The sequence below is a fragment of the Rhinoderma darwinii genome, chromosome 3, assembly GCF_050947455.1.
Source record: "Rhinoderma darwinii isolate aRhiDar2 chromosome 3, aRhiDar2.hap1, whole genome shotgun sequence".
NCBI lineage: Eukaryota > Metazoa > Chordata > Amphibia > Anura > Rhinodermatidae > Rhinoderma > Rhinoderma darwinii.
This window is the reverse complement of record NC_134689.1, coordinates 269,941,907-269,958,886: the sequence shown is the minus strand read 5'-3', so window position 1 is coordinate 269,958,886 and position 16,980 is coordinate 269,941,907. Positions and strand designations below refer to the sequence as shown.

Here is a 16,980-nt window from a genome sequence, read left to right as displayed (position 1 = left end):
AATTCTTTGCTGAAAAGCCAACGTCCTCCTATGCAAAGCAGTGGCACCCCACAAATACTGGCGAACTTAAACATTTTTGGGGCTCATCCTCAACATGGGGGTTAGTGAAAAAGCCCTCAATCCAGTCATATTGGGCAACAAGCCCTACACATGCCACACCTGTTTTTCCAGCCGTTATGACCAGAAGCAGATATGAAGTGCTAATGCGCTTCCTTCATTTTAACGACAATCACCAGGCCTCCCCCTGTAGTGATCCAGGCTGTGACCGCCTGTATAAAATAAGGCCTTTGATAAAAATTTTGAAGGAGTTATTTATGCCGATGTACAACCCCGAAAAAAAACTAGCGGTGGATGAATCACTGATGAGTTACAAAGGCAGGCTCTCATTCTGCCAGTACATCCCCTCAAAGAGAGCAAAATATGGGGTTAAAATCTACAAGCTCTGTGAGAGTGGTACAGGCTACACATCTGCCTTAAGAATTTATGAAGGCAAAGACCGTGATATTACCCACATTATTAACTCATTTACTTTCACACGGTTTTTGTAGGGAGAACCAAAAGGGAGGGTTGCTTATTGGATAATGTTTCACTGTAAGGGTATGTTCACACGATGAGAGGCATTTACGTGTGAAAAGACAGACTGTTAACAGCTGCCTCGTTTCACACGTAAATGCTCCTCGCATTTTGCGAGCCGTCTGAGACGCTCGTAAATCTTGAGCTGTGCTTCATTGAGTTCAATGAAGAACAGCTCAAATTACGTTGCAAAGAAGTGTCCTGCACTTCTTTGCCGAGGCAGTCCATTTACGCGTCTGTCAAACGACGACGCGTAAATTACAGGTCGTCTGCACAATACGTCGGCAAACCCATTCAAATGAATGGGCAGATGTTTGCCGACGTATTGTAGCCCTATTTTCAGGCGTAAAACGAGGCATAATACGCCTCGTTTACGCCTGAAAATAGGTAGTGTGAACCCAGCCTAAAAATGCAGCAATACTGTATTTTCTGGAAAAACCTATTTTTTATTTCTTTCCACCTATTAAAAATACTGACTGTACCCCTAGATGAATATTAGCAGGACATTTAAACTTGTCAAAATGACCTGCAGTACCACGGCAAATATAGCGTGGTTCCCTAAAATCAGCTCTGGCGTAAAAAGGCCTCCAAAAGCCAAAATGGACTCCTTCTATGATATGCCCTATAACGGGTCCATATAATAGATTAGACACACATATTTGGTATCACCGTACACGGGAGAAATAGCAGAATGTGGAAAGGTGTCACTTTTACCAGTATTTCATATGGTGTTTCGAAATGGCTTAAGAAAAGTGACACTTTTGTAAAAAAAAAATGCAATTTAAATTTTTTGGGCCCAAGTTTGGACAAATTCTGTAAAAAGTGTGAAGGGTTAAAACGGAAATTGAACCGCTAGAAATAGACTTTAGAGTGTCTAGTTTGTAGAACATAATGTTTTTTTACCATTATTTATTGGACTTCAAGTCCATTACCCATACATTAATACCATGGTGTAAAAAAAAAAATTAAGTCATTTTAGTGCGCAATTGAAAAAAGGGGCACTTGTGTTTTATACTATATTTTTGGTCAAAAAAATAAACTACACCTCCAAGTCAGGTGTCCTTATGATCAGGATAAATGAAAAAATATATTTCAATACATTTGTATGATACAATTACTTTTATTTTCAAACTGTTACATTTTAACCCCTTCCCGCACCTTGACGTAACTGTACGTCAAGCTGTGAAGTAAGTTCATGCACCTTGACGTGCAGTTACGTCTGCACTTTAAAAGTTAACCGCCGCGCGGCGCTACACCGCAGTGGCGGTTAACTTTGTAGTCCGTCTGCCCTGGTGTCCAGGCAGAGTACAAGGGACCAATCGAAGCGGTCCCTTGTTAGAGAGGCTCCGATTGGTTAGTCTGTACAGACTAATCAATTGGAGCTTAGCACGTTAGAGATCAACGTCACAGGCTCTGATCTCCTCTGTTGGAGTCAGGAAGTGGAGGAGATCAGAGCCTGCAGCCGTCGTGTGCAACGAGTGTTTAACAAAAAACACTTAAAAACCCACATTAACCCCTTGATCGCAGTCCCAAACTGTGATCACCCCCTCCCCTCCTCTCCCAGTCTATAAGGGAGCTTTTCTTTTACTTTTTTTTTTTTTAAATTCAAAAAAATCTAAAAAAAACCCTTTAGTTAGTTTAGTCAGATCTAGTCAGCGTTAGTTTAGTCAGTGTTAGTCAGCGTCAATTTAGCCAGTGTTAGTTTAGTCAGATCTAGTCAGCGTCAATTTAGCCAGTGTTAGTTTAGTCAGATCTAGTCAGCGTCAATTTAGTCAGTGTTAGTCAGCGTCACTAGTCAGTGTTAGTGTCAATTTAGTGTTAGTCAGCGTCAATTTAGTCAGCGTCAGACCGCCTGTCAGCGTCGGATTGCCTGTTAGCGTCAGATCGTCCGTTAGTCATCGTCAGTGTTAGTTTAGTCAGATCTAGTTAGCGTCAATCTAGTCAGTGTTAGCGTCAATTTAGTCAGTGTTAGTCAGCGTCAATTTAGTCAGCGTCAGACCGTCTATCAGCGTCAGATCGCCCGTTAGCGTCAGATCGCCTGTTTGCGTCAGATCGTCCGTTAGTCATCGTCAGACCGCCTGTTCGTCAGCGTCAGTTAGTCTCAGTCAGCGTCCTTCAGTTAGCGTCAGTCAGTGTGTGATTGTCAGTTAGTCATCGTCTTTTTGCAAGTGTAGTTTAGTGTTAGTCAGCCATAGTGTCATAAAATGAAAAAATGTAAAAAAATATATTAGTCTATTTTGTTAGTATTTAGCGTTTTATGTAAAAAAAAAAAAAGTTCTATTCTACATTTTTTGTATACACTTTCTACAGTATACAAGTGTACATAAACCTTTACTGTACACAAAAATAAAAAAATGGCCCGCAAAACATTTTCTGCAGAGGAGGCGTATGAGATGCTGGCATCGGACACAGATACGGCGAGTGATGCTGGGTCCGCTTTTGTGCTGTCCTCTTCCTCAAGTGACACCGAGGAACCTCCTCGCAGTCGCAAGAGGGTCAATGTTCAGGTTACACCTGCACCTGAACCTAATTGGTTGCCCCCAACCTCCTACACCCCCCAAGTACCGGACTTTACTGCTGCTGCAGGGGTCCAAGTCCAGACAGCAGGGCTGTCTGAAATTGAGTTTTTTCAGCCCTTTTTTGCGGACAGCATTGTGAACAAATTTGTTGAGCAAACGAATCTTTGTGCTCAACAATTTATTGCTGCCAACCCCGGTAGTTTTTATGCCAGGCCATACAGGTGGCATCCCACCGACAAAGCAGAAATGCTGCAGTACTGGGGATTGGTCCTAAACATGGGCCTAACAAAGAAGCCATCGGTGAGGGCCTATTGGTCCACTGATATTCTTTACCACTGCCCCTTATACTGCACCACAATGTCCAGGGCTCGTTTTGAGGCAATACAGAAGTTTTTGCACTTCAATGATAATTCCCAGTGCCCCTCCCCCCCCCCAGGATGACCCCAATTTCGATCGACTCTATAAAATTAGACCCCTTATTTCCCATTTGGCCCAAAAGTTTTCCATGTCATATACCCCTGGAAGAGAAATTGCCATTGACGAGTCCCTGGTGCATTTCAAGGGAAGGGTGAAGTTCAGGCAGTATTTGCCCAACAAACGTGCCAGGTATGGCATCAAGATCTACAAGTTGTGTGAGTCGGAGACAGGCTACACACATACTTTTAGAATATACGAGGGAAGAGACAGTCAGATTGAACCCCCAAACTGTCCACCCGTCCTGACCACAACTGGGAGGATTGTCTGGGACCTCCTGCACCCACTGTTTAATCAGGGGTACCACTTGTATATTGTCAACTGGTACACAAGTGTACCCCTGTTCAAATGCCTGGCGGAACAAAAATCGGTGGCGTGTGGGACGGTCCGCAACAACCAGAGACAGCTCCCAAAAACCCTTCTCGGCCAACCCCTGCAGCGTGGGGAGAGCAGGGCGGTCCAAAGTGAAGGGGTCCTATTTTTGAAATTCAGGGACAAGAAGGATGTGTTGATGCTAACATCAATTCATGATGCCACCTGCTCTCTTGTCCCTGTGCGTGGTGCAACACCCACCACCACGTCACGGCTTGTCTGCATCCAGGCATATAACAAATTTATAGGGGGAGTGGACCTTTCTGACCAGATGCTCAAGCCGTAAGATGACATGCGGAAATCAAAAATTTGGTACAAAAAAACTTGCGGTGTACTTTATCCAAATGGCATTGTACAACTCCTTTATAATATACAGGAGCACTGGTCAGGAGGGGACATACCTGGAATACCAGGAGAAGGTAATCAAATCCCTTCTCTTTGGGAATGTGGCAAAGGTAGGAGAAAGTTCTGCCTCTGCAAGTACGGATGTCTCCAGGATAGTTCCAGGTCAGCACTTTCCTGGTGAAGTGCCGCCCACCGCAAAAAAAAGCCACCCTCAGAAGAGGTGTCGTGTCTGTGCCAAAAGAGGCATAAGAAAAGACACGACATACCAGTGTAACACCTGTCCCACCCACCCTGGACTGTGTATGAAGGAGTGCTTCCGGATATACCACACCTCTCTGGATTTCTACATTTTATTTTCATCTGTCCCTTTCATTGATAAGTTTCGGCGCTTTCATTTACAATTACCGTCCCTCCCATTTACCATAACCATTTCACCATTTAAAATTTGAACATCCCCATAACAAAACTAAAAATTCCCATTATACCCCTAGATGAATATCTAGGATTTGTAATATGGTGTAGTATCTGCACAATTTTTTAGGCCTACGCAAACATGACATGTGCCCAAAAATCATCCAAGTAAAATAAGGCCTCAAAATCCTTGTGATGTTCCAATATTTTCTGGCCCTGCCATATGTCCAGCAACAGAGAATTAGGGCCAATTTGGGGGTATTTCTAAACTCAGAAGAAATATCCTGATAAATGTTGAGGTGCTTTTCTTCACTTGCATGCTCTGTGTCTGAAAAATCTGTCCTATAAATGAATCATTTGTCATATGTTCTTTTTCATGCCAGATATCCACAAGATTCTGCAAAAAAAGATGGGGTTAAAAAAGTGATCACACCCCTAGAAAAAATTCCTTGAGGGGCGTAGTTTTCAAAATGGGGTCACTTTTGGGGGGTTTCCACTGTTTTGGTCCCCCCAGTGCATTGCAAACGCGACATGGCACTAAAAACTATTCTAGCAAAATCCGCGCTCCAAAATCCAAATGACGCTCCTTCTATTCTGAGCCCTGCTGTGGGTCCAAACAGCAGTGTATTACCACATATGTGGTATTGCCGTAATCGGGAGAAATTGCTTTACAAATGTAGGGGTGCTTTTTCTCCTTTATTCCTTGTAAAAATCAAAAATTTCTATGTGTTTTCAGAAAAAAAGTAGATTTTCATCTTCACACATGAATTCAAGTAAATTTCGCAAAACAACTGTGGCGTCAAAATGCTAACTATACCCCTAGAAAGATTCCTTGAGGGGTGCAGTTTCTAAAATGGGGTCACGTTTGGGGGGTTTCCACTGTTTAGGTCCCTCCAGGGCACTGAAAACTATTCCAGCAAAATCCGTGCTCCAAAATCCAAATGACGCTCCTTCTCTTCTGAGCCCTGCTGTGGGTCCAAACAGCAGTGTATTATCACATATGTGGTATTGCCGCAATCGGGAGAAATTGCTTTACAAATGTCGTGGTGCTTTTTCTCCTTTATTCCTTGTAAAAATCAAAAATTTCTATGTTTTTTCAGAAAAAAGTAGATTTTCATCTTCACACACGAATTCAAATAAATTTTACAAACCAACTGTGGTTTCAAAATGCTAACTATACCCCTAGAACGATTCCTTGAGGGGTGCAGTTTCCAAAATGGGGTCACTATTGGGGGGTTTCCACTGTTTTGGTCCCCCCAGTGCATTGCAAACGCGACATGACACTGAAAACTATTCCAGCAAAATCCGTGCTACAAAATCCAAATGACGCTCCTTCTCTTCTGAGCCCTGCTGTGGGTACAAACAGCAGTGTATTACCACATATGTGGTATTGCCGTAATCGGGAGAAATTGCTTTACAAATGTCGTGGTGCTTTTTCTCCTTTATTCCTTATAAAAACCAAAAATTTCTATGTTTTTTCAGAAAAAAAGTAGATTTTCATCTTCACACACGAATTCAAATAAATTTTGCAAAACAACTGTGGTGTCAAAATGCTAACTATACACATAGAAAGATTCCTTGAGGGGTGCAGTTTCCAAAATGGGGTCACTTTTGGGGGGTTTCCACTGTTTTGGTCCCCCCAGTGCATTGCAAACGCGACATGGCACTGAAAACTATTCCAGCAAAATCCGTGCTACAAAATCCAAATGACGCTCCTTCTCTTCTGAGCCCTGCTGTGGGTCCAAACAGCAGTGTATTACCACATATGTAGTATTGCCGTAATCGGGAGAAATTGCTTTACAAATGTCGTGGTGCTTTTTCTCCTTTATTCCTTGTAAAAATCCAAAATTTCTATGTTTTTTTCAGAAAAAAAGTAGATTTTCATCTTCACACATGAATTCAAGTAAATTTCGCAAAACAACTGTGGGGTCAAAATGCTAACTATACCCCTAGAAAGATTCATTGAGGGGTGCAGTTTCCAAAATGGGGTCACTTTTGGGGTGTTTCCACTGTTTTGGTCCCTCCAGGGCATTGCAAACGCGACATGGCACTGAAAACTATTCCAGCAAAATCTGTGCTACAAAATCCAAATGACGCTACTTCTCTTCTGAGTCCTCCTGTGGGTCCAAACAGCAGTGTATTACCACATATGTGATATTGCCGTAATCGGGAGAAATTGCTTTACAAATGTCGTGGTGCTTTTTCTCCTTTATTCCTTGTAAAAATCAAAAATTTCTATGTTTTTTCAGAAAAAAGTAGATTTTCATCTTCACACATGAATTCAAGTAAATTTCGCAAAACAACTGTGGGATCAAAATGCTAACTATACCCCTAGAAAGATTCATTGAGGGGTGCAGTTTCCAAAATGGGGTCACTTTTGGGGTGTTTCCACAGTTTTGGTCCCTCCAGGGCATTGCAAACGCGACATGGCACTGAAAACTATTCCAGCAAAATCCGTGCTACAAAATCCAAATGACGCTCCTTCTCTTCTGAGTCCTCCTGTGGGTCCAAACAGCAGTTTATTACCACATATGTGGTATTGCCGTAATCGGGAGAAATTGCTTTACAAATGTCGTGGTGCTTTTTCTGCTATATTCATTGTAAAAATTAAAAATGTCTATGTTTTTTCAGAAAAAAAGTAGTTTTTCATCTTCACACACGAATTCAAATAAATTTAGCAAAACAACTGTGGGGTCAAAATGCTAACTATACCACTAGAAAGATTCCTTGAGGGGTGCAGTTTCCAAAATGGGGTCACTTTTTCTCTGTTTTTAATGTATCGGCAGCACAAGAACTCTTCAAACCTGACATGGTGCCTAATATATATTCTAAAAAAAGGAGGCCCCAAAATCCCCTAGGTGCTCCTTTGCTTCTGAGGCCTGTGCTTCAGTCCGTTAGCACACTAGGGCCACATGTGGGATATTTCTAAATAGTGCAGTATTTGGGGAATAACTATTCAGTTGCATTTCTTGGGAAAAACCTTCTGTGTTACTGAAAAAAATGGATTACATAAGAATTTTGGAAAAAAAAATGAAATTTGTAAATTTCACCTGTAGTTTGCTTTAATTCCTCTGAAATGCCTAAAGGGTTAAAACACTTTCTGAATGCTGTTTTGAATACTCTGAGGGGTGCAGTTTTCAAATTGGTTAATTTATGGGGACTTTCTAATATATAAGGCCCCTAAACTAACTTCAGAACTGAACTGGTCCCTGAAAAAATAGCCTTTTGAAATTTTCTTGAAAATATGAGAAATTGCTGCTAAAGTTCTAAGCCTTGTAACGAGAAAAATAAAAGAATGTTCCAAAAACGATGCAAATATAAAGTAGACATATGGGAAATATAAACTAGTAAGTATTTTGTGTGGTATTACTATCTGTCTTCCAAGCAGATAGATTTAAATTTCGAAAAATTTTAATTTTTGCAAATTTTCTCTAAATTTTGATGTTTTTCACAATTAAATATTGAATTTATCGACCAAATTTTTTCACTAACATAAAGTACAATATGTGACGAGAAAACAATCTCAGAATCACTTGGATAGGTAAAAGCATTCCAGAGTTATTACCACATAAAGTGACACATGTCAGATTTGAAAAATCGGCTTCGTCCTGAAGGCCAAAACAGGCTCAGTCCTGAAGGGGTTAAATGATGAAAAATCTAAATTTTTCTTTTTTTTCTGTCTTTCCATGGCTATAAAAAAAGTAACAAAAATGATACCTATACATATATACCACAAAAAGGAAGCACTACATGTCCCAAGAAAACAGTGCAAAATTCACATAGATACATAAAACACATACAGAGTTATACTGCGTTACATCTGTGAATAGCAAAACTGCGAAAATTGCTCTGGTCACTAAGGTTTAAAACACCTTCGGTATAAAGGGGTTAACAAATTATTATAAAGCTCGAGCAGCATACACTCAAAGTAATGGCTGCCTGTGTCTGCCTAACTAGCACCCTGACACTGACTGACTTCTATTTCTCTTTAACCCCTTCCCTCTTTAGCCACTTTTGACCTTCCTGACAGAGCCTCATTTTTCAAATCTGACATGTTTCACTTTATGTGGTAATAACTCCGGAATGCTTTTACCTATCCAAGCGATTCTGAGATTGTTTTCTCGTGACACATTGGAGTTTAAGTTACTGGCAAAATTTGCTCGATATATTCAGTATTTAATTGTGAAAAACACCAAAATTTAGCGAAAAATTGCAAAAATTAGCATTTTTCTCAATTTAAATGTATCTGCTTGTAAGACAGGCAGTTATAACACACAAAATTGTTCCTAATTAACATCCCCCATATGTCTTCTTTAGATTGGCATCGTTTTTTGAACATCCTTTTATTTTTCTAGGACGTTACAAGGCTTTGAACTTTAGCAGCAATTTCTCACATTTTCAAGAAAATTTCAAAAGGCTATTTTTACAGGGGCCAGTTCACTTGTGAAGTGGCTTTGAGGGCCTTATATATTAGAAACCCCCAAAAAGTCACCCCATTTTAAAAACTTCACCCCTCAAAGTATTCAAAACAGCATTTAGAAAATTTCTTAACCCTTTAGACATTTCACAGGATTTAAAGCAAAGTAGAGGTGAAATTTACAAATTTCATATTTTTTTGCAGAAATAAATGTTTAATACAATTTTTTTTATAACACAGAAGGTTTTACCAGAGAAATGCAACTCAATATTTATTGTCCAGGTTCAGCAGTTTTTGGAAATATCCCACATGTGGCCCTAGCGTGCTACTGGAATGAAGCACCGGCCTCAGAAGCAAAGGAGTACCTAGAGGATTTTGGGGCCTTATTTTTATTAGAATATATTTTAGGCACCATGTCAGGTTTGAAGGGCTCTTGCGGTGCCAAAACAGTGAAAATCCCCCAAAAGTGACCCCATTTGGGAATCTACACACCTCAAGGAAATTATCTAGGGGTATAGTGAGCACTTTGACCCCACAGGTTTTTTGCAGAAATTATTGGAAGTAGGCCCTAAAAATGAGAATCTAAATTTTTTCAAAGAAAATGTAGGTTTAGCTAATTTTTTCTCATTTCCGCAAGTACTGAAGGAGAAAAAGCACCATAAAATTTGTAAAGCAATTTCTGCCGAGTAAAACAATACCCCACATGTGGTAATAAACGGCTGTTTGGACACACGGCGGGGCTTAGAAGTGAAAGAGCGCTATTTGGCTTTTGGAGCTCAAATTTAGCAGGAATGGTTTGCGGAGGCCATGTCACATTTACAAAGCCCCTGAAGGGACAAAACAGTGGAACCCCCCACAAGTGACCCCATTTTGGAGACTACACCCATTGAGGAAATTATCTAGGGGTATAATGAGCGTTTTGACCCCACAGTTTTTTTGCAGAAATTATTGGAAGTAGGCCCTGAAAATAAAAATCTACATTTTTTCAAAGAAAATGTAGGTTTAGCTAATTTTTTCTCATTGCCACAAGGACTGAAGGAGAAAAAGCACTAAAAAATTTGTAAAGCAATTTCTCCCGAGTAAAACAGTACCCCACATGTGGTAATAACCGGCTGTTTGGACATACGGCAGGGCTTAGAAAGGAAAGAGCGCTATTTGGCTTTTGGAGATCACATTTAGCAGGAATGGTTTGCGGAGACCAGGTCACATTTGCAGAGCCCCTGTGGGGACAAAACAATGAAAACGCCCAAAAAGTGACTCCATTTAGGAAACTACACCTCTTGAGGATTTCATCTAGGGGTGTAGTAAGCATTTTGACCCCACAGATGTTTCATAGAATTTATTAGAATTGGGCAGTGAAAATAAAATCAATCCTTTTTCTTCAATAAGACGTAGCTTTAGCGCAAAATGTTTCATTTTCTTGACAAATAAAGGAAAAAAGGACCCAACATTTGTAAAGCAATTTCTCCCGAGTACGGCAATACCCCATGTGTGGTCATAAACTGCTGTTTGGGCACACGGCAGGTCTCAGAAAGGAAAGGAGCCCATTTGGAGTGCAGATGTAACTGGATTGGTTTCTGGACGCCTGTGGGCCCAAAACAGTGGAAACCCCGCAGAAGTGACCAGATTTTGGAAACTACACCCCTCAATGCATTTACCTAGGGGTGTAGTGAGCATTTTTAACCCTGCAGATGGTTTGTAGAAATTAGTGTGCACTCGATGTTGCAGAGTGAAAATGGGATTTTTTCCATAGATATGCCAATATGTGGTGCCCAGCTTGTGCCACCATAACAAGACAGCTCTCTAATTATTATGCAGTGTTTCCCGGTTTTAGAAACACCCTACATGGGGCACTAATCTATTGCCTGGACATTTAACCAGGCTCAGGAGTGAAAGCGTACCATGTAAAATTGAGGCCTAATTTGGCGATTTACAAAGTATTGGTTCACAACTGCAGAGGCTCAGATGTGAAATAATAAAAAGAAACCCCTGAGAAGTGACCCCATTTGGAAACTACACCCCTCAAGGCATTTATTAAGGGGTGTAGTGAGCATTTTCACCCCATAGTTCTTTTCCATAAATGATTGCACTGCGGATGGTGCAAATTAAAAATTAATATTTTTCCCTAGATATGCCATTTCAGTGGCAAATATGTCATGCCCAGCTTATGCCACTGGAGACACACACCCCAAAAATTGTTAAAAGGGTTCTCCCGGGTATGACGATGCCATATATGTGGAAGGAAACTGCTGTTTGGGCACATTGCAGGGTTCAGAGCGGAGGGAACGCCATTTGCCTTTTGGAGAGCGGATTTTGCTTGGTAGTAGATTTGTTTGATTATTGCTTGTGTTTCCATTTATAATGTGGGGCATATGTAAACCGGGCGGAGTATATAAGGGGCATAGTCAGGTGGTATAATAGTGGGGTAAAAAAACAATAAAATGATCCATAGATGTGTGTTACGCTGTGAAGCAATCCTTTCTGCACAGGCCGGTGTCGCACTGATATATGGCGTCCTTTCTTATGCCCCTTTTGGTCCACACTCCGCACCTTTGCTGTTTGGGGAATTTTGCTGGGAAAGTGTTGTCCTAGTATAATGCGGGCACCCTTCCAGCAGATATGTTTGGGCCCTCCCCTTCCTGGTTCCCTAATTTTAGGTCCTTGATAAATCGCCTCTTGAAACAGAAGAAATGTTCCCCTCGGGCCGGCACAACTGCATATTTTTTATTTCCTGACTTATTGGAGCCTTAACTAATTTTATTTTTTCATAGATGCAGTGGTATGAGGGCTTTTTTTTGCGGGACGAGCTGTAGTTATTATTGGTACCATTTTAGGGTACATGCGACTTTTTGATCACCTTCTATCCTATTTTTTGGGAGGCCAGGTAAACAAGAAACCGCAATTCTGCCATAGTTTTTTTAGTTTTTTTTATACAGTGCTCACCACGCGTTATAAACTACATGTTCACGTTATTCTGCGGGTCAGTACGATTCCGGCTATACCTAATTTATAGAACTTTTTTATGTTTTACAACTTTTTGCACAATAAAATTACTTTTGGACAAAGAATGTATTTTTTCTGTCGCCAAGTTGTGAGAACCATAACTTTTTAATTTTTTTGTTGACGGAGCTGTATGAGGGCTTGTTTTTTGCGAGACACGCTATAGTTTTTATAGGTACCATTTTTTTCAATAATAAAGGACTTGATAAGGGAAAAAGGGCGATTGTGTTTTATTTTATTACTTGAAACTTTTATTGTTTTCAAACTTGTATTTTTTTCACTTTTTTTTTTACACTTTTTTTCAAGTCCTACTAGGTGACTTGAAGTTCCAACTGTCTGATGCTTTTTTTCTAATACATTGCACTACCTACGTAGTGTAATGTATTAGATCTGTCAGTTATTCACTGACAGCAAGCCGATTAGGCTCCGCCTCCCGGCAGGGCGTAATCGGCTTCCGTAATGGCAGAGCAGGAGGCTATTGTGTCTCCTGTTGCCATAGCATGACAGGCAATCAGGACTGGCGATCTGCTAGTAACCGCTACGATGCAGCAATCGCTTTCGATTGCTGCATCGAAGGGGTTAATGGCAAGGATCGGAGCTAGCTCTGGTTCCTGCTTTTACAGGTGGATGTCAGCTGTAACATACAGCTGACTTTCACCGCTGATGACGCCGGATCAACTCCTGCGCCGGCGCCATCTTGCCGGTGGCTACGGAAGCCGATCAGGCTCCGCCGCCGGGCGGATCTTGACCGGCTTCCGTGCTAGGCAGCCTGGGAGGCCAGTATTAGGGGGTTCCGATGAGCTGTAAACAGCTTAAATGTAGCGATCAAGTTTGAACGCTGCATTGAAGGGGTTAATGGCGGGGATCGAAGCTAATTTCGGTCCCCGCCATTACAGCAGGATGTCAGCTGTAATATACCGCTGAGATCCGGCGATGATGGCACCGACTCAGCTTCTGAGCCGATGCCAAACATTTGTCGTAAGTATACGACATTTTGCGGGAAGCACTGGATTTCGATGACGTATACTTACGACAAATGTCGGTAAGGGGTTAAAATCTATCTCTCTATCAAATTATTGTAAATTTATCTATCTGTTCACTTCTCACTACAACACACTCACAGACACAAATTCACTATATACCTGTATTTTGTGCTTTACTGTCTCGCTCTCTATCTGACGTCCTGTCTCTCATATCTGTATCCCCCGCCACAAAGCAACAGTATTTCCTGGTTGGACTGTTTTCAGTGGCTATGACTCATATGACTGTCATCCACTGAGTCATCAGTGACTTATACCTATACCCCCCATGATTAGCTGTGCAAGAGGGAGATCTGCCTGCAAGGCATTATGGGGAAGCCCACTGGGTCATGTGATCCTTATTTATTTTTGTCTTTTTCTGATCTGTAAAATGTGCAGGACAAATCCCCAAAGTTTCAGATTAGTTAAAATCTGAAACTTGGGAAATTCGTAACAAATTAGGGTAGAATCGATTCGCTTATCTGTAATAATATATTAATTTGCTTAACAGTCTGCAATAAACTTTCACAGTAATTCTTTATGAAACAACATTATTAGTACTTCAGGTCACAATATTCTTTATGCAACTGTACACAGAGATTAAATAAAAGCTTGTGATGTAGAAAAACTTTTTACATTAGTGAGACTATGTTGTTGCAGGTTGAATCATACTAGAAAGTGATGTCACACAATACATTTAGTTTGCCATGGCATATCCATACTGTAACAGGATACTTTTGTTGGAAATGTTTTTTATGCTATGAATATAAATATTGCTACGCTATGAATATTATTTCTTGCCTTCAACATGTGGGCTTCAGAATCCTAGTAAATGTCTCCACAGCACTACAGATTAATAGCAAAATAAAAAAAAGTAAAAAATAAACGTTATATTGCAGGGTCACCCCATCGTCAGAGAACCCCAATGCAGCCGCTTCCAGTACTAGTCAAGGAAAGCCATCTCTACGGAGAATAAAGGGACGAATCCACAGAAGCAAAAGCCTCGATAGCGTGGATCTCTGTGAGTTCAATGTAAGTGTTAAGAATATTACTTTTTTATTTTAATAATGCTGTATTTTGGAGATACTGTAAGGCGGCTCTTGGGCTTTACTTTCTCACTGCCATTATTTACCATAGAAAATACTAAAGTAGCACACCTACATAAAGCAAGAATTTTGTACACACTGGTGGTCATATGGGATAAATGCTTACTTACTGTTATCCTACTTCTATCTATCTATCTATCTATCTATCTATCTATCTATCTATCTATCTATCTATCTATCTATCTATCTATCTATCTATCTATCTATCTATCTATCTATCTATCTATCTATCTATCTCTATCCTCCTATCTGTCAATCTATTGAGGTATCATAAGAAAATTAGAGAGATGCATTTTTGGATGCTTTTATTTTGGATATTGCAAATTTCTGCGTTTCCAGACGGCAGTGAGAAAAGCTGGCATATCAGTCACGAAAATGATTTTGCAAATAAACCGATTTTCATCCTTATCCATAGGTTATTGTTCCAAATCATCTTAGAACATTCTGCCAATCCTGGTAAATAAGTGATAATACCAATTGGCTACCAAGCTACTTATATGCCTAGAATCAACTTTCCAGTTACTGCACTTTAAAAAAATAAAATACATACAGTTTGCAGGCATACTGTAGGTGGAGTATCACATTGAGTTCTTTATGAAGCGTCTGGCGGATAATGTCTTAAGTATATGTGGGCGCCATTCGATGCCATTCATTGATTTTAGAAACTGTACCAGTTATAGCCCTGCATTTTTAGATGTGTCAGCAAGACCATGTAATTTAGTCCCCTGTCTTTCAAGGTGGTTTTACCAGGGCTTTCATTTAAAGAAAGCATTTCAAGAACCAACAGGTTATGTTTCTAACAAATTAAAGTGGGACAGATTTAAAGAGTGCAAAAATCAGACTACATCACATTAACCACAGGGTGGGTGTGATGCTCCCAGGTTGGTAGATCTTTGTTATCAGTGCTGGCTGAAAGAATCATGGTCCTTCCGAATCATAAAAAAAGGTTTTTTTTACTTTACAGGGTTGATTTTTCATCTATATCATTTCAATTGTATATTTGGAAATGTTAAGTGTGTCTACAGTTAGGTCCATAATTATTTGGACAGTGAGACAAGTTTTGTCATTTTAGCTGTTTACCAAAACATATTGACTATACAGTTATATAATCAATATCGGCTTAAAGTGCAGACTCTCAGCTTTAATTTGAGGGTATTCACATCCTAATTTGAGGAAGGGTTTAGGAATTACAGCTCTTAAATATGTAGCTGTCTCATTTTCAAGGGACCAAAGGTAATTGGACAATTATCTCAAGCTATTTAATGGGCTGCATGGGCTATTCCCTCATTAATCCATCATCAATTAAGCAGGTAAAAGGTCTGGAGTTGATTCCAGGTGTGGTATTTGCATTTGGAAGCTGTTGCTGTGAATCCACAACATGAGGTCAAAGGAGTTCTCAATGCAAGTGAAACAGACCATCGATAGGCTAAAAACAATGAAGAAATCCATCAGAGAGATAGCACAAATATTAGGAGTGGCCAAATCAACAGTTTGGTACATTCTTGAAAAAGAGCGCACTGGTGATCTAGTGAACTCCAAAAGGCCTGGACGTCCACGGAAGACAACAGTGGTGGATGATCGCAGAATTCTTTCCATGGGGAAGAAAAACCCCTTCGCAACATCTACCCAAGTGAAGAACACTTCATGAGAGCAAATACAGAGGGTTCGCAAGGTGCAAACCATTAATCAGCCTCAAAAATAGAAAGGCCAGATTAGACTTTACCAAACAACATGTAAAGAAGCCGGCCCAGTTCTGGAACAGCATTCTTTGGACAGATGAAACTAAGGGTATATTCACACGCAGTGTTTTTAGACGTAATTCGAGCGTTTTACTCCTCGAATTATGCCAGAAAAAAACGCCCTTAATACGCCTACAAACATCTGCCCATTGCTTTCAATGGGTTTTACGATGTTCTGTTCCCACAAGGTGTAATTTTACGCGTCGCTGTCAAAAGACGGCGCGTAAAATGACGGCATGTCAAAAGAAGTGCAGGACACTTCTTGAGCCGTTTTTGGAGCCGTTTTTCATAGACTCTATTGAAAACAGCTCCAAAAATGGCCGTAAAAAACGCAGCGAAAAACGTCTGAAAATCAGGAGCTGTTTTCCCTGTACCAGAATGATGGGAGGAAGAAATTATGGAGAAGGCTTGGAACTGTTCATGATCCAAAGCACACCATATCCTCTGTAAAACATGGTGGAGGCAGTGTGATGGCATGGGCATGCATGGCTGCCAAAGGCACTGGGTCACTAGTGTTTATTGATGATGTGACTGAAGACACAATCAGCCGGATGCATTTCTGCTCAGATTCAACCAAATGCAGCAAGGTTGATTGGACGTCTCTTCACAGTACAGATGGACAATGACCCAACACATACTGGCAAAGCAACCCAGGAGTTTTTTAAGGCAAAGAAGTGGAATATTCTGCAATGGCCAAGTCAATCACCGGATCTCAACCCGATCGAGCACGCATTTCACTTGCTTAAGACAAAACGTAAGGCAGAAAGACCCACAAACAAGCAACAACTGAAGGCAGCTGCAGTAAAGGCCTGGCAAAGCCTCACAAAGGAGGAAACCCAGTGTTTGGTGATGTCCATGGGTTCCAAACTTCAGGCAGTCATTGCCTGAAAGGATTCTCTACAAAGTATTACAAAAAATCATTTTATTTATGGTAATGTTCATTTGTCCAATTACTTTTGAGCCCCTGAAATGAGGAGGCTGTGTAGAAAAATGGTTGCAATTCCT

At 40.6% G+C, this 16,980-nt stretch overlaps 1 protein-coding gene across 11 annotated transcripts in view; it reads left to right on the top strand.

Moving 5' to 3' along the window:
- Positions 1–16,980, top strand: part of TJP1 (tight junction protein 1) — a 467,725-nt gene that overhangs the window by 55,015 nt on the left and 395,730 nt on the right. For all 11 annotated transcript variants that reach the window (XM_075857911.1, XM_075857908.1, XM_075857907.1 and 8 more), the window contains exon 2: positions 14,030–14,162. In XM_075857911.1, coding sequence (XP_075714026.1) covers positions 14,030–14,162 — 133 coding nt within the window. The remainder of the gene's footprint in view (positions 1–14,029; positions 14,163–16,980) is intronic.